This window comes from Pleurodeles waltl, chromosome 5, assembly GCF_031143425.1.
Source record: "Pleurodeles waltl isolate 20211129_DDA chromosome 5, aPleWal1.hap1.20221129, whole genome shotgun sequence".
Lineage (NCBI taxonomy): Eukaryota > Metazoa > Chordata > Amphibia > Caudata > Salamandridae > Pleurodeles > Pleurodeles waltl.
The window spans coordinates 170,823,566-170,840,801 of record NC_090444.1 but is presented as its reverse complement, the minus strand read 5'-3'; the positions used below and the strand labels follow the sequence as shown (position 1 = coordinate 170,840,801).

The window sequence follows — 17,236 nt, the reverse complement described above, 5'->3', positions numbered from 1 at the left end:
GCAGGCCACCATCCCTGTGAGTGCAGGGACTCGCTATGGGGTCGCAAAATGCGACACACCTCATTAATATTAATGAGGTGGGTCTTTGTGACCCCATAGCGACTCGCAGACGGTGTCTGAGACACCGTACTGCATCCGATTTTGCGAATCGGAAATTGCGAGTCGCACCGACTCGCAATTTCCGATTCGCAAAATCGGAAAATGCTACATCTGGCCCTAAGTAGCAAGAAGATATCCTCCAGGAAGCCCTCATCTTCTTCTTGGTCTTTCTGGTGCTCTCATGTCAACTTAAGTCACCTTGGCCTCCTTCCCTGGCCCTCTGTTTACTTCACTTTTAATTCCAATATTCTCACATCCACCACTCCAGTCCTTCATTGGTGATTGAATGATCTCTGGCAAAGAGCCCACCTGCAGGGCCCATTAGGCATTGCAGTGCCACTCTAACATGGAGCACGCCCAATGAAGAAGCATGCTGCCTTTGAGTCGGTGAGGGCACTTTCTCTTAAGAGTATGGGGCATATTTATGAATTTCTAGCGCCCCTTGGTGCCCCCCTACCGCCACCATGGGTGTGCTATATTTTATATATTGCGCACCATGTCGCAGGGTTGGGGCAATAGCATCAACATTTTTGAGGCTATTGATGCTATTGATGTACTTTTCAGGACTAGTGGCAAAAAATGCGGCCCTAGTCCTGCAAAGTACATAGAGGCCCATTTTATTAAATGGTGTGCCGCCTTTTAACGCCTGCTCTGAGCAGGCGTTGAAAAATGCCTCTAAAAATGGCGCAGTTGAATCTCTTAGATTCCACTGCACCATTTTTGCAGTCCCCCTAACATGCATAATGTGGCGCTAAGTGGCGCAATGCATGCATTGCGCCACTTTGTTAATATGGCGCAGCAATTTTTGAAGCTTAGCGCCAAATTAGCATTAAAAGTGATGATAATGTGGTGATAGAGCTTCTTAAATCTGGGCCTATATGCTCATAATGACGAGACAGAGACCCCATTGGTGGTCTGACCTAGTCAAGTTTGGAACAGTCCTAATTGTATTACTTTCTATTTGAGAAGAGTGTATACTGGATCAGAATTCTTCTCGTCCTCCTATATATACATGAAATCAGACACATCACCATACCCGACTGAAAGCACCTGTACCCAAAAATGCATTTCTTAGGGGGGTGTAACACCCCAAACCCCCCCCCCCCCGAAGCTACGCCCCTGATTCACCATGAAAATGGGTATTCCATTAGTGACAAAGGAAAAAGCAGAACTGATATTGGCTGCTGAAGAGAAACCACTGACCTGAGCGGATGTGGTAAAGGATACTAAAGCTATCATCATGATGTCACTTTCTCGCCATCTGGAAGGAACATATGATGGAACAACGAATAATGGAACCATGCATGCCTAAACAACGTGGTCGGAACAATGACCGCGTTGTTACCACGAATGCCTTTATCACGCATGCCTTAACGATTTTTTGTTGTAAAGGCATGCCCAGTAAAGGCATGTGTGGGATGGCATGCGTGGTTCCAGCATGCGACCCCATACCTGCCCTAATGCCCAGAAGTACCCCACCCCTAATGCAAAAACTACTAAACCCCCCCAACCCCGCCCCTAAAACTAAAATCACCCCAACCCCCAAGCCCCCACCCCTAAAAACGAAAACTACCCCCACCCCTAAAAACTAAAACAACCACGACCCCCTACCCCGCCCCTAAAAACTAAAACAACCCTGATCCCCACCCCTAAAATCAAAACTACCCCCGACTCCTCCACCCCCGCCCCTAAAAACAAAACTTCCTCACCCCCTCACCCTGCCCCTAAAAACTAAAACTACCCCAGCCCCCCAATACTAAAACAACCCTGACCCCCCCTCCACTAAGAGCAAAACTACCCCAACCCTAAAAACTAAAACTACCCCACCTCCCCACCACTAAAAACTAAAATTACCCCAACCCCCACCGCGCTTCTAAAAGCTAAACAACCCAGACCTCCCACCCCAATACTAAAACAACGCCGAATCCCCACCCCTAAAAACAAAACTGCTTGACCCCCCACCCTGTCCTAAAAACTTAAACTACCCGATCCCCCAACTCGCCCCTAATACTAAAACTACCCCAACCTCCACCCTGCCCCTAAAACTAAAACTACCCGACCCCCCAAACCTGTCCCTAAAACTAAAACAACCCCGCCCCTAAAACTAAAACTATCCTACCCCCACCCCGCCCCTAAAACTAAAACTACCCTGACGACTCCTACTCCGCCCCTAAAACTAAAACAACCCCACCCCCAAAAACCAGAACTACCCCATCCCCCCAACCCGACCCTTAAAAACCAGAACTACCCCGAGACCCCAACGAAGTTGTTGTTCATGCAAGGGTTGTCCAGCTTGCGTTGTTCACGACTTTGTTGTTCTGGATGTTTCCCATCTGGAAGAGATCATTTTAAATGTCATTGACCTTTACCACACATGCCTTTGCCAGACATATAAGTATATATATATTTTAATAACATAATTATTATGTTGTTTAAAAAAGGTGGTTAGATGCAGATAGTGTTAAAGGAAGGTAAGGGTAATTTTAGGGTTTAGGGGAGGTCAGTAGTAAAGGAAGGTAAGTTTAATTGTTAGTTTTAGGGTTTGTAGCTGGGTATTGGTAAAGGGAGGTAGGGTTAATTTTAGTATTCAGTATAGGGTAGTGGTAAAGGGAGGTAGGGATACTTTTATGGTTAGGGGTTGGCTAGTGGTAAAAGGAGGTTAGAAGTAAATAGAAATGTGGGTTTAGTGTTTTACCCCCCCCCCCCAAAAAGAAACACAGATCTATCTATCTATCTATCTATCTGTCTATATATATACACTGCTTTTACCCAGGTGCACATAAGAAGCGGATGTAGCAACAAACCGTCTTATCAGCCCTCTCAAAGTATCTGTTTCATCAGTAACCAACAGAGTACGATACTGTCAGCGGGGATGCAGCGCAAATATGGACACCTTATTTAATTTTGCAGCGCATACTGGATGGACCACTATGTCCTCCAAATTGTGCTCCGTGTGCAGCGTTAATTCTGCATTTTTAATTTTTGTATTAGGTTTCCTGTTTTAAAAACACTCAGTCATTATTTCCAACCAGAAAACAGTTCCAGTCTGATATTATCGGCTGTTACACCTTCGGTACAACATGCAAAAAGCGATCAACTTTAGTTTCCCCTCTGTCTTGAGCTCACAATTACAGAATTAGTGAAACATATCCAGCCACGATCCCCATATTACAAATGTTGCCGTGATTCTTGGGGCATTTCCATCCTTTACAAATCCCCTCTTCCTCTGGCAAATGTGCTTCTTGAGTTAGGCCATGTACCCTTAGGTTCTGCGCATGCAAAAAAAAAATTTGCGTCTGTTTGTAGCTTTCTGGCTGACACAAAACATATCTGCTGTTAATTTCTGTTCTCCTTCATTTCAGGCACTGGGTTGTGGTTAAGGAAGATGGGAACACTGTCACTGCTCGACAGGAGCCAAAGCTTGTTTTGATTTCTGTGTCCTACAAAGGAGACTTTCTGACCCTCAGTGCTCCAGATATGGAAGAAGTGCACATTCCCCTGAAGCTCCCCAGCTCAAACCCAGTACGGAATTGCAGGTGCGGAAAAATAAGACCCTTAAATGTGTTTTACTAATCACTGTCGTTCTAAAAGCGAACACGTAAAGGGGGAGGGGATTGCTACATATATTGTTCAGTTTACAGTAATGCCTTGCACCCGATACCTTGTATATTGCAGATATAATGTTAAAAAATAGTTGCCTCATCTGAGTTTAGCAGAGCAGGGGCCCTGCTTCCGGCCACCAAGCTCCTGGTTTTCCTTCCTCATTTAGATGAGTTGGACCTGGCTCCACAGTTGAGGAGCTTGGGCCAACAGCCTATCCACTACACGTCCGATCAGAAGGACAAGGCTATCCAGGAGAGACCTTCTGAGGGAAATGTTTACAGCCATAATCTCCTTTCTGGTGCTCCCCTGTCAACTCGGGGCACCCTGGCCTCAACATTCCTCTCTCTCTTTCTCTCTCTTCAGCCTCCTGGTCCTCCTCATCCCTCTCCTATTCCTCCTGGCCCAAGTCTCCCTGATGGGCCTGGTCCTACTTCTGCTGCCTCTCCTCCCAATTCTCTTGATCTTTATCCTCCTGAATCTCCAGGCCTAGATCTTCCTCCTCTCTACTTTGCCCTCCACTTTTTAATGTGTTTCTTCCACTTCTCTTCCTCCTTATGCCTCCAGTTTGGTACTTCATCCTCCAACGCCTCTTCCTCCACCCTTACAATCAAACTGAATTCAGCCAGGTGTGGCCTCTAACCAGAATCCATCTGGTGTCCCTTGATGGTTAGTGGGATGCCCCGCTTGCAAACTATGACCTCTGCAGGCCTGAGCTGCACACAGGCGCATGTGAAGAGCCAGCGTGTGTTTACAAGGAAACAGAAAGGCAAGAGCAATGCGTAAGACCTTAAGGGATACTAATAAGGAGGGATGTGTACAGCTTGTAGTGAAGTCACCTAGAACTAGCGTTGTTGCCTTTGAATGACAGAGTATGGATCCAAATCAACATAAGCCAAATTGTGTTGATGGACCATCTGCCCCCAAGCTTATCACTTAGGGATTGTTTTGTAACTGATTTGTCAAAAAGTGGTGCAGCTGGTTTTTATACTTAGCTGAGCACATCCCATCCCTGCCAGGCCCTAGATCACTTAAAGAACTGATTTAAGCCAGTCGGGAAAAGAGCTAAATCCTTTGTCTTCAAGGACTAGATCATTAGAGGTAACATTTGACCCTTTTGCCAGCAGTATCTGTACTCCTAACAAATTAGTACTCTTAAGATTAAGGGCAAACCACATCTGTGCAAATACTATTAATACATTTTACTCATACTATTTTTCTACTGTTTGTAAGCTCTGTAAGTAGCCATTGATACTGTTATTGCTGAACATATGGTTCTCAGTTTACTAACCTCGGATGGATATAAGAGTCCATCTCCCTTTCAAGTGCTTAAACTCGTCACCTTAATATCACTGCAGATTTCCGCAGAGGAAGTTCACTTACTGAGGCAGCTTGCTGAGATCCTATCAAAGAATCCACGCATCTGCTTACTTCTCATGCATGTGTCAAGGCCTATTTGGGTTGTTATAAGTTTTATGGGTCACCAAATGCCAAACCGGATTCCTACAAGTCAGAGAGCTTGGTATTTAGGTAGGCAAGGATGAGAGCTCCATAAATGTTGATGGAGGGACTCTGCAGCTTAGCAGGCTATGGCTGCAGGACCTAAACAACTTTGGCAGCAGCGTGGATTAGTGAAAGATCATCTGAATTTGCCTTTGGGTTTCCTCAGTCTAACCCTGTACATCCTGCTAGTTTAGAATGGCAGAAAGTCACCTTCCTGGCTAACTCCTCTCTGCTCCCTCGCACCCCTGTGTTAGATTATTTTACAGATGTGCCAGCACTGCAGAGGTGTTGCTTCAGGCACAGCTGCACGGCTGAGCCCTGTCTTCTCCCTGGACGGAGGCCTACGCTCCTCGTGCCATGCCAGGATGCAAATACTCCTGCCTGTGGGAACGCGTTGCTGATCTTTGGAAGCTTTCAGCCCGTCCGGCTGGATTCAGTATTGCTGTTTTTTCAGGATAGTGTTTCACATATGCTGAAAGACGTTTTTAGTAAATGTTTTCTAAAGCCACCATATAGGATCCCCTCAGGGGTGGTAGTGTGCTTTACAGGTACACATAACATAACATACAGATTTTATTATCATTATTTTTATTTGCTACAAAACGTATCACGACCATAGCCACCGAGACATGCACTTTTAAACTTTATTGAATAAATCAATGAATATCAGAATATCCGAATTCCAAAGTGCCTCTGCCCAGATACAGGGGCTCCCGGCACTAAGAAACGCAAAACTGATGGCGAATGAAGCTTACACAAAGGAGTGACTTTTTAGAAATTCCCTAGAAGAGCTGAGGTAACTGGCAAGCCTTAGCATTGACAAAAGAGAAGATGCTGCCATCAGTGAATGATCTTTATTTTATCTTGTGTCACCGTCTTATACAGCGACAGGTGTAAGAGTCAGCCTCTTCATAGCACTAAAGGCTACGTTGGCAGTAATGCTCTCGATGCCCACCAACGACGGCGGCGATGTAAGAAACTTATCTGCAAGGGATTGGAGATTTCACGAGGACTTTCAGATCCATACTTTGGCGGTACTCGAAAGAACTCACAAGGGCCCAGACCCTTTTTGGAAGGGCATATTTGGGATTGGGACAGACGCGGCCCGTCCTTTAGGGCGGAGGGGCTATGCCCCCCCACCTTTTGCCCCTCATGAAGTACCTGTCAGGCTGAGCGAAGGTCAGCCCAACAGACACTCATCATGTTCAGCTCAGGCAGCCAGGAGTGAGACATGTGCTATTTGCGCAGTCTCCTGGCTGTCGGAGCTGAACTTTGCTGGGCTGAAGAGGTCACAGCTCCTATGGGCGTGACCTTCTCAGCTCAGGAAAGGTGCCTCAAGGCCCTTTCCCTCGGTGACAAGGCCAAGCGTCACCCATTGACTTCGAGCTGGGCGCTTCAGGTTTAAGCCCTGAAGCAACCAGGGCGAATGTCAATCAGTGACACCTCGTCACAGAGTGGGGAGGGGTCAGCAGTCTCACTGACCCCATCCCACTCTGTGACGAAGTTGGGACTGCTGCCTTCCCTCATTGGCTGACCTAAGGTGTGTGTGCGTTCTTTAAATGAATGTTTGGTGTGTGCATGTATGTTTGAATGTTGATGGGTGTTGTGAATGGATGTGCATGCGTGTGTGAATGAATGAGTGTGTGTGTGCTTCCCACCCCCTCACTCCTAAAATTACCGGCGCCACTGGATTGGGAAGGCCTCATCTAGTGCTCCCGCTCACAGCACAGAGATAACAGAAGGCACTAGAGAAACGCTTATTTCTCCAGTGCAGGTTCAAACACAACACATTGTAATGCTGGAAAAACATTACTAGTTATCCTGCGCGTATTCACACAGAAGACACTGGGGCAAATTTACAAAAAAGGGGTGCATCAGTCCAATGCGCCACTTTTCTTGCGTGCCCCTACCGCCACCTTCTTGCGTGCCCCCGACCGCCACCTAATCACACCGTAGTTGTGCCGTAATTACAATACGGCACACCATGACAGTCATTAGGACAATTGCGTCAAAACTGATGCTACTGTGGCACGTTGCAGTATCAGCACCAAAAACTATGGTGCTAATCCTGCAAAGTAAAGGGAGGCCCTTTGAAAACAATGGGAGCATCATTAAAAATTACGCTAAAAATGGCACAGTGAAAGCTTGTAAATGTCACTGTGCCATTTTTACCGGCCTCCTAACGGGGAAACACCCCCCTTGCATACATTATGGGTGGCGCAGGCATAATATGTCGCAAGGGGTTACAAAGTAGCACAATGCATGGATTGCGCCACTTTGTAAATATGGCACAACGAAAAGGCCAACTTTACGCTAACTGTGGGGCAGGTGGCACAAGGGGCTTGTAAATATGCCCCACTGTGTCTCTGGAAGGAAGGTCAAGTGTCATCAATGCATGTTTCAACAGGGAACAGTGTGACACTGGAGCAATGGTACTGTTTCTCCAGTGCACATTTGATTGGTTACGTTGTGCTTTGGGGGGAGCAATGCAAGACACTCCTCTTGCTTATCTTTTGGAAATAAGAGCATAAATAGAATTTTTAGACCGATAGGCGAAAAAGGAAGTGTGTGAAAAAAAGAAAGCCTCTCTATTCTGCATAATGTGTGACATCACGAGAAGAACGTCACAGCTCCAAACTTTTACTAGTAGTGTTCAAGAATGCAGCCTAAGGGCCTGGTGTGGACTATGAGGGACTTTACTCTGCCTCTCAGGGTGGCAGTGGACATTATGCCCTCCACCCTGACAGTCAGAGGGTCACCGCCAGCCCACTGGTGATCTCTGTATCATTGGGTTTGAGAGCTGTCCTCCAAACGGTTTGTTTTTTAAGAACAAACCTACCAACAAATGACTAATAACCTTCTTCCTTGGGTGTGAGGGTCATTATTTCAATTTTTCAGTTCAACCCTGCCAGGTTTTCCCTGGCAATGAAGGATGGAAAAAAGGACATCCGACTGTCGGTGCTAATTAGGGCGGGCAGTGTGATTCCCTTACTTCTTACTCTTAGTCAAATGCTCAGCCCAGATAACAAGTGGGCCACATAATTCCTACCATAAGTAGTGCAAATGTTACCGCACCAGGGGCCAGATGTATTAAAGTCCCAGTTTGCATTTCCTAAATAGCGATTCGCTATTTAAGAAATGCAAAATTGGATGTATGAAAATTGCAATTCGGTAATAGCGGTTTCTTAAAAGTCGCAATCGCTATTACCGAATCGCAATTAGGGAATGGGACTCCATTCATCCCTTTGTGCCTGGAGGCAAATTAGGTAATGCAAACCCCAGGGTGCCGGGGACCTAAGGCCCCCTTTGATGCACCCCCAAAAAATATTTGTGGACATATGACGCGCACACATGCCCTAGGGGCATGTGTGCGCTACATGTCATTTTAAAAAATGCGTTTATAATGCATTTTTAAAAATTGCACAAGCTTACCACCAAATTGAATTTGGTGGTAATTGCATTTCCTAAATGCCCAATTCGCATTTAGGAAATGCATGATACATATGCTTTGGAAATCGCAAATAGGAATTCCCTATTTGCGATTTCCTATTTAGAGAATCTCAATTTGCAATTCCCTAAATGGAGTCGTAATGTCAGAGAATCGCTATTTTAGCGATTCCTTGAAATTGCACTGCGAATGCCTTTCATAAATCCTGAAAGGCATTTTTGCATTCACAAACGGTCGAATTTTGTGATTCGCACTGTTTGCGAATGCAAAATTGTTTGATACATCTGGCCCCAAGTAATCACCAAGCACAATAAAGAGCCTGCTGATTTTCCCAGTTAAACATTGACTGTGTATATCAGCTGCTCAAATCTGCATATAAATGCCCAGAAAATATGGACATGCAGATTTTGGTCTACACGACCCCATTTTCAGGGCTTATCACATAATATGCAATCATTATTTCACCCGTTAAATTTCGAATCCCCCCATGTATTGGATTTTTAATTAATGCAATATCACATCCACGGTGGGGGAACTCATAATGAAGACAAGTGTTTGTCATGCTGTGTGTTGCTCTATAAGTGTGAAAGTGGTCTGTTTTTAGATATACGTTGTACCAGTGAGAACGCTGTAAGGGTGGAAATAGTGTTAGTGTCACAGGCAGAGTGCACCCGCGTTAGACATACTAACTCACTACCAGTCACAGTGCTCCGGTCCCACATACCAGCTGTACGACCTTGGCAGTGTAGTGATACACATACTGGCATTAACACAGTTAATATCCGTGGTTGGTCATTCTGACTGTGAGTTGCTATCAGGTATGTCTGTTTATTTTTTCTGTGGCAACCAGAGATATCTCAGAGACCTCGCCTCATCTAATTTCTTCCCTGCCCTTTCCACATAGGGCACCTTTCCACTTGCCCACTGATGCCCAGCAGGGGCCCCCATTGCTTATTTCTCCAGCATGCATGCTGCTCTTTCTTGTGCAGAAAAACACGTGTCAGGGGCGTAGGTTGATCAGTAGGATTGGGGGGCGTGAGCTTCAGATTTCCCAACAATATGTTAGGAATGTCTTGTTAAAACATTATATGAGAAGCGAGTGGGGAAGGGATTGAGGGGGTGGTGGTGGTGAGGTTGAAGAAGCAGTGGAAAAACGGAGAAAGGTGGATTGTCAGGGGCACTTAAAACACATTTTCAAACAAATCAGCATTTTTGATGGTCTTCAAAACAGACTGTGTGTGTGTGTGTGTGTGTGTGTGTGTGTGTGTGTGTGTGTGTGTGTTTTTTTTGTGGTCAGCATGAACGTAAAAATCTCAGGTGAAATCCGACAGACTTCATTATACCCGACTGATAGCACTTGTAACCAACTATTTACTACAGAATATTTTTTTAGTGGGGTGTTACACCCCAATCACTCCTCCCCCCACCATGGACCTCAATTCATCAAAATGCCAGGGGTAGAGGAAGTGACATCATGCGCCCTTGGACCTCCACTTTCACTCGCACACGCATACTTACATATACACACAAATTCACACTTATACACACACTCTTTCACATAAACACACTCTCACCCGCAAGCACGCACACAACATACATTTAAAAGCATTTTTACATATCTCAGTTGCCATGGAAGAGCATATTCCCAGCTAATTGTACCCCATTTACATTACACTAATAGTGAATAATGTGTTATTCACTATTAGTGTAATAAAAATGGACAGAAAACAGAGTGCGGTCCCAACTGACGTCCATGAGGAATCCTGGCGATCCTGGCGCTGAATTTGCCACCTCTGAAGCCAGGAGTCGCAAAGGGCACGACAGGGGTCGTAACTGCGACCCCTGACGACCCCTAAATGACGTTCATGCCACCCCCTTGAAGCTATGCCCCTGGAACTTCGCATTGGTACTGTGCTCTCGGTCCAGACTTCTAAAACAACATTGTAGAGGGCTGGTGCTATCTGTCAATATCACATGCTGTCATTTATGTTGGTTGCTTTTCAGAATGTGTCAGGATTTTGAATGTCAGCCACGCTGCATTCATATGCTGTTGTTTCGTGCACTGCAGCCCACCAGCAAAAAGTATTGTAACCAGTGTGTCGCCAGGCCCTACTGCAAGAAGGGAAACGGACCTATTGTCTGAATTAATAAATGCCGCAATAGTCAGGATTCAGTGGACCCCGCAGGCATCTGGCCCCGGTGCCACTGCACCTGCTGCACCAATGGAAACTATGACCCTGCCAGCCAAGGGTGCCCCAAGAACTTCAGAAGAGGGCCAGTACCGTTTGGTCTCCTCTCTATCACGGGCTAGCAGTTAATATTTGCTGCATCCCTTGACAGTGCTTTTGCCCTGTGCACAGTTCATTTAGTTTCTCTAAAATATGTCAGTAATTAAAGCTAGTTCCAGTTCAAGTTCGAAACCTTTCTTTCGACTCGGTGGCATAAAAGCACATAAAAATGCACAATAGAATATAAATAAGACACAATAAATAAATACTATAAACATAATGCGAAATGTCAAGAATAAAACAACTTCTATAAAACAGTCCTTTGTACATTATATCATTAAAAATATAATTGCAGTAGTTCAGTATGCTTGGGGAATCTGGAGAGAAAATAAATTTAAAAAACAGTCAAATTCTAGATCGTCACCAATCGGGCTATAATTAATTATACAAAATGCAATCAGTATATCACAGACATTAGGACAGCAGCACTGATTGGTTCTCAGTAGAAATACACATATTTGTCCCCATTCTCCACATGGCCCACAGATAACGGGTAAGTGCAAAACTCAATTGCTTGCTGGAATCGGTTTTAAGCATCCTTAATGCAACTCTAAAATCTCTAATCTCCAGATTCTGACATAGTGGAAGCAGCACCTACTCTTCTTGTAGGCCGAACAGAAAAACAGCATGTGTGCTAGAGTCTCTTCGGGGGGGGGGGGGGGGGGGGGGCACAAGCCAGGCACCATAAGTCGTCCACTCTCTGGGATTTGGTCCACTTAGCAGTGAACGAGTGGAGAGGCAAAGACCCATAGCGGAATAACAAAAATAATCACCTAGCTTGGGGTTGCTCTATCTCATCCAGGAAGTCCTCTCTTTTAAACACATCTTTATTTGTAAAGAAAGCGTCAGTCAAAGTACCTCGACTTGCCTGGGAATGCAACAGAGAATCTCTAAGCGGCCAATAGGCTGATTTGATATTGGACTTAGAAGTCAGCCTTGCCTTTCCCGGCGCTCCCAAGGTAGCTGTCACATACTTAATCCAGGGAATATTCTGAGTATTTCTTCGAGGTCTTCAAAATAGGACTGGAGTCCTGGGATAGCCCAAATCCTCCTCCAAATAAAGAATTGCCCATAGACCTGTCTTGTCTGATAGCAATCACTTCCCTAGATCCAATTTAAGGGGAATTAGGGGAGTACTGACCAATAAATGCATACATTGATTTCCCACTTAATCTAGGGCAGAAAGATCCAAGTGGCCCCACAGCTCTGCTCCGTAGGTGGCTATCGTCAGGGCTTGAAGTAGCTGCAGGGCCGACTGTATGGGGCAAAACTGAGAGCTATGCGACATCCTGATTATGTATCCTATAGCTTACTCAAGTTTTGCTTGCATTGCGTGATGTGTGCCTGCCATCCCAGATGTTCAGATAAAAAGATGCCCCGGTAAGAGAAGGTGTGCACTCTCTCTAAGGGGGTCCCTGCTAAGGTCGGGTTTGCCTGGTGGTATGCCCTGGATTCAGTATCATATATTTGGTTTTACCCACATTAATTTCAAGACCCCATTCAATACAAAATTTCTCAAAGTGGTCCAGAAGTTTTTTGAGTCCCATGGGGAGGAGGAGCGTGTCCTCAGCAAACATGAGGACAGGGATCCTTGTTTTCACCAATTTGGAGCGTCAATATAGTGCTGGCCTAAGGAATTATTAAGTCCATTAATGTAGAGTGAAAATAGCGTGGGAGCAAGTACACATCCTCGCCTTTCCCCTCTGGTTCTAGGGAATGGCTCCGTCAACTCACTAGCCTGCCCACACATGACCTGTGCATAATTGTTGCTGTGTAGCCTCACAATAATATCAGGTAAGTAACTGGGGACCCCCTAGCTCTTGCAGGACCCACCAGAGGGTTGGTCTGGGAACTAAATCAAAGGCGAAACAAAGGTCCACAAATACAACCTTCATGCGACCCTCTCAAAGTGAAATTTAAATTAAAGCTATTACTTCAAATACCCGCAAAGTTGATTGTTACCTTATCTCGTTCATACAAAGTTTTGTGATATCGTATTTTTCGTGAAGAGGAGACACAGTTACATAAAGTGTTGCTTAAAATATAGGCTAGTTCCAAAGATAGATCATACATAAATGTGCCATCCTGCTAGTTAGGTAGCTCTAAAGCTTTTCAGGTGAAGATGGGAAACAATATTGTACGTTGTTATAATAATAAATTTAAAGCCAGGCAGAGGCTAACATAACAAATGAGAATTCAACCAAATCAAAGCAGGAAGTTCTGATTAGGAGATCTTTACAAATCACTGTTTTCAGGGTTGAACTGCAACAAAAAAATAGTCCCGGGCACCAAAATAAAAGTGGCCCCAGGAGCAAATCATATAGCTAAAAAGTAGCCCACATTTGTACATAGGGTAGTTTTGAACTCGTAAAGACACGATGGAGGAGTGTTTTGCAAGGTATGCATTTATTTGTGCTTTCTTCCGGCAACGTTTGTGTTAATAGCAGGGACACTAACAGTACCAACTGGCCCACTAGACACTGAAACGGGTCCACAAATACAAAAAAAGAACAACCCGCACTCTTAGCTATCAGACCCAACCCTCTTGGCGCTGCCTTATTGCCTACAGGCCAGTCCCACCCTGGCAGTTTTAAATACAGTCAAAACTTGATGGCATTTCGGAACTCGCCCCCATTTCTGATCAACCACACCACTTCCCAACTGGAGGCCAGTGGGCTACTGTTACACAATTTACTATACCCATAGACTGGTTTGCTCCTTCCATGAACATTCCTTGTTGAACCTGGAAGTATTAACAATATTTTAGCATGTTTCGATTCATACCTCTTCGAAATCCTTAGATTTTTTGCAAATATTCTGGAAAAATATGCTGTACAGTGTGTACAGGCTCTTAGCACTGCCATCGGCTCCACGTAGAACATATGAGATCCTGCAACGAGGAACATCAGACAGCGTAAGAGACCATAAACTGCGCAGGTGCCTAGTCATTTCCTTCTTACAAAGGCCTGCTTGTGCACATCTTATTCAAGCCTTATTGATATTCTTTAGCACCGAAGCCCCTCCCAGAAAAAAATCCATCTCTCCTTTGAGTTAAATAAGTACATTTCATTCATATTTGTTAAACATGAAAACGCATATATTCAACTCGTTCTGACTGAAGGGCAGCAATCCCACATTTCCAGGAAGAGGTGCTTGAAGCTAAAGCATTTCTCCGGAGTATTAAAGTAAGAGAAAACACTAACAAGGTGCTCTAACAGGTTCATATGTTTCAAGAGAATAGAGCAAGCAACAAGAAAAAAAATCTAATCGCATTGTAAGAGCAAAATGAATGTCTTCCGTAAAGGGTTCACCAAAGACTAATGTGGGTAAACCCTCAGACCTAGACAGGGTCCTTTTCCATTTGTAGTGATCATTGGATCCCTGAAGATCTTGCCACCTACTGATGGGAAGTAGAGGCCAGTACCTGAGCGAAGGTCTATGCGTTTTGTCCGTGAACCCTCACGATGCCTTCCTCATGATGAATGGACCTCGTTGGATGGTGGCTTTCTGTCAGAGATATCTGTTAAACTGGTGATATGCGGGAACTCCAATAGGAGTAGAGGGTTTGGACGTTGTGGGAAGTAAAAAGGAACAAATTCAAATTTTATTTAACTGTGAATGAACTTAGAGGAAACTGATGCCTTGAAACAACCTTTAGACACTTGCTGTTCTTTTTCTGAGTATACTTATTGGGGTGGGCGTTGTAGTGTGCTTATTCTAGGAAGAAGCCAACTGCCGGCCTAATCAACCGCAGCACTATACACACTGTATACCTAGACACACTGTATTATTATATATATAATGTATGTATCTATATATATATATATAGATAGATAGATAGATAGATAGATAGATAGATAGATAGATAGATTGCAGTTTTTACATTGCATGAACTCCACCCAAAGGTATTAGAGCGTTTTACGTGAGCAGCAGTTACGTTACACAAGGACACATTAATTTTTGGTAGAGACTGAGATTAACCCCTTCGCTGCCAGGCCTTTTCCCCCTCAGGTGCCAGGCCTTTTTTTGGCTATTTGGGGCAGTTCGCTCTTAGGCCCTCATAACTTTTTGTCCACATAAGCTAGCCAAGCCAAATTTGCGTCCTTTTTTTCCAACATCCTAGGGATTCTAGAGGTACCCAGACTTTGTGGGTTCCCCTGAAGGAGGCCAAGAAATTAGGCAAAATACTGTGAAAATTTCGTTTTTTTCAAAAAAATGGGAAAAAGTGGCTGCAGAAGAAGGCTTGTGTTTTTTTTCCCTGAAAATGGCATCAACAAAGGATTTGCGGTGCTAAAATCACCAGCTTCCCAGCTTTCAGGAACAGGCAGACTTGAATCAGAAAACCCAATTTTTCAACACAAATTTGGCATTTTACTGGGACATACCCCATTTTTAAAAAATGTTGTGCTTTCAGCCTCCTTCCAGTCAGTGACAGAAATGGGCATGAAACCAATGCTGGATCCCAGAAACCTAAACATTTCTGAAAAGTAGAAAAAATGCTGAATTTAGCAAGGGGTCATTTGTGTAGATCCTACAAGGGTTTCCTACAGAAAATAACAACTGAAAAAGAAAAATATTGAAATTGAGGTGAAAAAAACATAACTTTTTCTCTACGTTTTACTCTGTAACATTTTCCTGCAATGTCAGATTTTCGAAAGCAATATACCGTTACGTCTGCTGGACTCCTCTGGTTGCAGGGATATATAGGGCTTGTAGGTTCATCAAGAACCCTAGGTACCCAGAGCCAATAAATGAGCTGCACCCTGCAGTGTGTTTTCATTCTATACCGGGTATACAGCAATTCATTTGCTGAAATATAAAGAGTGAAAAATAGAATCAAGAAAACCTTTGTAATTCCAAAATGGGCGCAAGATAAGGTGTTGAGGAGCAGTAGTTATTTGCACATCTCTGAATTCCGGGGTGACCATACTAGCATGTGAATTACAGGGCATTTCTCAAAAAGATGTCTTTTTTACACACTCTCTTATATTTGGAAGGAAAAAATGTAGAGAAAGACAAGGGGCAATAACACTTGTTTTGCTAATCTATGTTCCCCCAAGTCTCCCGATAAAAATGATACCTCACTTGTGTGGGTAGGCCTAGCGCCCGCGACAGGAAACGCCCCAAAACGCAACGTGGACACATCACATTTTTTTTTAAGAAAACAGAGGTGTTTTTTGCAAAGTGCCTACCTGTAGATTTTGGCCTCTAGCTCAGCCGGCACCTAGGGAAACCTACCAAACCTGTGCATTTTTTAAAACTAGAGACCTAGGGGAATCCAAGATGGGGTGACTTGTGGGGCTCTGACCAGGTTCTGTTACCCAGAATCCTTTGCAAACCTCAAACTTTGGCTAAAAAAAACACATTTTCCTCAAATTTTGGTGACAGAAAGTTCTGGAATCAGAGAGGAGCCACAAATTTCCTTCCACCCAGCATTCCCCCAAGTCTCCAGATAAAAATGATACCTCACTTATGTGGGTAGGCCTAGCGCCCGCGACAGGAAACGCCCCAAAACACAACGTGGACACATCACATTTTTTGAAAGAAAACAGAGGTGTTTTTTGCAAAGTGCCTACCTGTAGATTTTGGCCTCTAGCTCAGCCGGCACCTAGGGAAACCTACCAAACCTGTGCATTTTTCCAAACTAGAGACCTAGGGGAATCCAAGATGGGGTGACTTGTGGGGCTCTGACCAGGTTCTGTTACCCAGAATCCTTTGCAAACCTCAAAATTTGGCTAAAAAAACACATTTTCCTCACATTTTGAGACAGAAAGTTCTGGAATCAGAGAGGAGCCACAAATTTCCTTCCACCCAGCGTTCCCCCAAGTCTCCCGATAAAAATTATACCTCACTTGTGTGGGTAGGCCTAGCGCCCGCGACAGGAAATGCCCCACAACGCAACGTGGACACATCACATTTTTTTTAAAGAAAACAGAGGTGTTTTTTGCAAAGTGCCTACCTGTAGATTTTGGCCTCTAGATCAGCTGGCCCCAGGGGGGGCAGAAATGGCCTAAAATCAATGTGTCCCCCCCCCCCCCCCAACTCCCTCCCCCGGGAGCGACCCTTACCTACTGGGTCGCTCACCCTGCGTGACATTGGCGCCAAAAAAAAAAATCCCCGGTGCCTAGTGGTTTCTGCCCCCTTGGGGGCAGATTGACCTAAAATTGGCCAATCTGCCCCCAAAGGGGGCAGAAATGGTCTAAATACAATTTGCCCACCAGGGGAGCAACCCTTGCCTAATGGGTCGCTCCCCATCTCTAAAAAAACAAACAAACAAAAAAAAACACACAACAAAAAA

The 17,236-nt window shown here is 44.7% G+C and overlaps 1 protein-coding gene across 1 annotated transcript in view; it reads left to right on the top strand.

The window, feature by feature from the left end:
• Positions 1-17,236, top strand: part of LOC138295511 (mitochondrial amidoxime-reducing component 1-like) — a 139,285-nt gene that overhangs the window by 55,115 nt on the left and 66,934 nt on the right. Inside the window, exon 2 of the mRNA XM_069233861.1 lies at positions 3,462-3,635. Coding sequence (XP_069089962.1) covers positions 3,462-3,635 — 174 coding nt within the window. The remainder of the gene's footprint in view (positions 1-3,461; positions 3,636-17,236) is intronic.